The sequence below is a fragment of the Grosmannia clavigera genome, assembly GCF_000143105.1.
Source record: "Grosmannia clavigera kw1407 unplaced genomic scaffold GCSC_86, whole genome shotgun sequence".
NCBI classification, from domain to species: domain Eukaryota; kingdom Fungi; phylum Ascomycota; class Sordariomycetes; order Ophiostomatales; family Ophiostomataceae; genus Leptographium; species Leptographium clavigerum.
This window is the reverse complement of record NW_014040572.1, coordinates 18,952-21,794: the sequence shown is the minus strand read 5'-3', so window position 1 is coordinate 21,794 and position 2,843 is coordinate 18,952. Positions and strand designations below refer to the sequence as shown.

Here is a 2,843-nt window from a genome sequence, read left to right as displayed (position 1 = left end):
AAAAAGTATCGCCGAGCCCTGCCAAAGGCGCTAAGCTGGATTCGGCGACCTACGGCGAATAAGCGAAATGACGCTCGGCGAGCTTTGCCGAGCGCCCTAAAGCGTTCTGCCACGCTAGACCGCTATCGCAGCATATATATATTTTGTAAGCGCTTGCTAGTAATAAATTTAAAAGAAGTAAGACTTCGTCTTACTTCTACCCCTCCTTATACCTTTTATTCTGCCTCTTATCCCGCTGTGAATTGTGTGCCTTAGGCAATACCTATTACACTTTTAGCAACGATTCCTTAGGTATATACTAGGAGCCTCTTAATAGCTTATAGGATTTAATTAAGGCTTTACCTACTAAGCAGGAAAACTAGTATTTAGCCTAAAAGGGCTAAAAAGTAATGCTATAAAAGGCGTATTATAATAATTAAATAAATAATAATGCTTTGTTAACCGGGTATGCTCTTAGGCTTATAACCTATAAAATCTTTTACTTACTTATTATAAGTGTTGGTTGTATTATTAAAGGAGAGTAGGGGAGGAGATGCAGCTATTCTAGAGTAGTAAAACTCTGCACGGGGTGGGTCCCTGATTGACCAATCAGGATCCACCCACATGTCACATAACTTGTGATTACTTAACATATGCACGGAGTAGAAGCCACAGTCGGCCTTGTTATCGCCCGTTGCAGCGCATTTCAAGCTTATCGCCCGACTGCGACAGGAGCTGAGTTCCCAAACGAGGCAGGGCAACCCGGGCAAAGGAAGTAGTGGCGGACCGACGGCCGAACCGACGACCGGAAAGTCGGTGGAGCTCCCCCGATTTTAAATATTCTTGCTATCTCAATTCTCTTAATCAAATCAGAACCATCACCGGATTTCATGTCTTTGTAACTAATCTTCCAAAACTGCGTTGCGACGAGCTTATATCGCTTAGAACAAAGGTTTACAAAGATAAACGAGTAATCTATATACCGCTCTGCGACTGGACGCTCACAATGGCAATCCTGACTGCCCGCAAAGCCGAAGCCGTTCATATCCGTGCAGGCCAGTACCTCAAGCTCGTCAACACCTATGGAAAGCAAGTCGTGGACTTCTGGGCTTTCAATCCGAAGGACAGCCACGACTTTCTGTCTATGGTGCATTCCCGCACAATTCTCCTTACCATTTCGCTACGTAAGGGCGACCACCTCTACAGCACACGACGCAAGCAAATATTGACGTTGGTCGACGACACAACACGAGGTGTGCACGACATGATCTGGTCAGCTTGCGACACGGAGCGGTATCGCATGCAAGGGGCTACAGGCTACCATGACAATTGCACGGACAATTTGCACAACATTCTCAAGGCTAAATTTCCCGAGGTTGCGATAGCCGATGACTGGGTGCCCGATCCGCTGAATTTGTTTATGAATGTGGCCGTGGATCATCACGGAGACCTCGACATTCGGCCCCCCACCAGCCAGAAGGCTCAATACGTTGTTTTTAAGGCTGAAGCTGACCTTGTCATCGTCATGAGTGCCTGTCCCCAGGACATGGCTCCAGTCAACGGCGGAATGCCCACAGACTGTGAGTACGACGTTTTCGAAGACGAGGCTTGCCAAGTCCTGGCATCTAGCACCAAGTCTGTGGCAGCACAGAAAACGATCGAAATATCTGTCCCGAGGCCAATTGCCACAAAGCCGATGCGCGTGAAGGTGGCACTGTCGTTCGATTTTGATGCTGTATCGCACTGGCTCGGCACGGGCTGTCATCCGGACAACAATATGGCCGATTACAGCTCTGGTATCTTTGCTGGCACTGTGGGAGCATTGCGTCTGCTCCACGTCCTCAAGAGCAACGGGATTGCTGATAAGGTCACCTGGTTCATTCCCGGGCACACAATGGAGACTTTCCCATCGTCCGTACAGAAGGTGGTGGAGTCTGGTGCTGAGGTTGGACTGCACGGCTACTCGCATGAAGGAATTTCCCAGATGACACCGGAGCAGGAGTCCGATGTTCTTGACAAATGTATCGAGATTGCCACGAAGCTGTGCGGGAAAAAGCCGCGCGGATATCGCGCACCCATGTACACGATTCGCGAGACAACGGTCAAGCTGCTCCGTCAACACAGCTTCCTTTACGACACCTCTCTGATGCACCACGATTCACAGCCGTACTGGACTCCCGCGGATCCCCCGATTCAAAAGATCGATTTCACCAAGGAAGCCTCGTCGTGGCTGAAGCCGACTCCGATTGCAGACCCAGCTGCTGCAACATCAAGCCCACTTGTAGCAGGCCGCCACCCCTTGGTCGAGATTCCATGCGGGTGGTACAACGAGGACATGATGCCTCTACAGTACCTGCCGCATCTCGCAAACAGTATGGGATACGTGTCGGTGAATGTCGTGGAGCAGATGTGGAAGGACAAGTTTATGTGGCTCTGGGAGAACGCTCGCGCTGTTGGTGAAAGCGACGAATCGGCCGACTTTGTTTTCCCCATTCTTATGCACCCTGATACTAGTGGCATGGCGCACATCATTGGCATGGCCGACCGCATGATCAAGTGGCTGAAAGACTGGGGCACAGAAGTTGAATTTTGCCGCCACGAAGACATTGCCAATGCTTGGCTCTCGTCACAAAAGTCAAAGCTTGGAAACCATTAATGTTGTGTCTACAAAACACGAACAGCTGAAAATAACTCGTACTGGAAATTGAAGCTTGCGTGCTGGGCGTCCCTGCAACGATTGGCTGGCATGTTCGGAAATAAGTGGACGTAAATAAGTGGACCACATCGCGGGGAACAAGAAAAATTTGCATGGCGAGATTCACCTATCTTTCTTCATATCGGCAGCATCGTAGCGTCCCAGATTT

General features: G+C 49.5%; 1 protein-coding gene across 1 annotated transcript; it reads left to right on the top strand.

Annotated features, from left to right (window-relative positions):
- Window positions 1–985: 985 nt before the first annotated feature.
- Window positions 986–2,635, top strand: CMQ_7029 (polysaccharide deacetylase family protein; the record flags this gene model as incomplete). Its single annotated transcript, XM_014313398.1, has 1 exon — window positions 986–2,635. The coding sequence occupies one exon, from the start codon at window positions 986–988 to the stop codon at window positions 2,633–2,635; it is 1,650 nt and encodes a 549-aa protein (XP_014168873.1).
- Window positions 2,636–2,843: the final 208 nt, after the last annotated feature.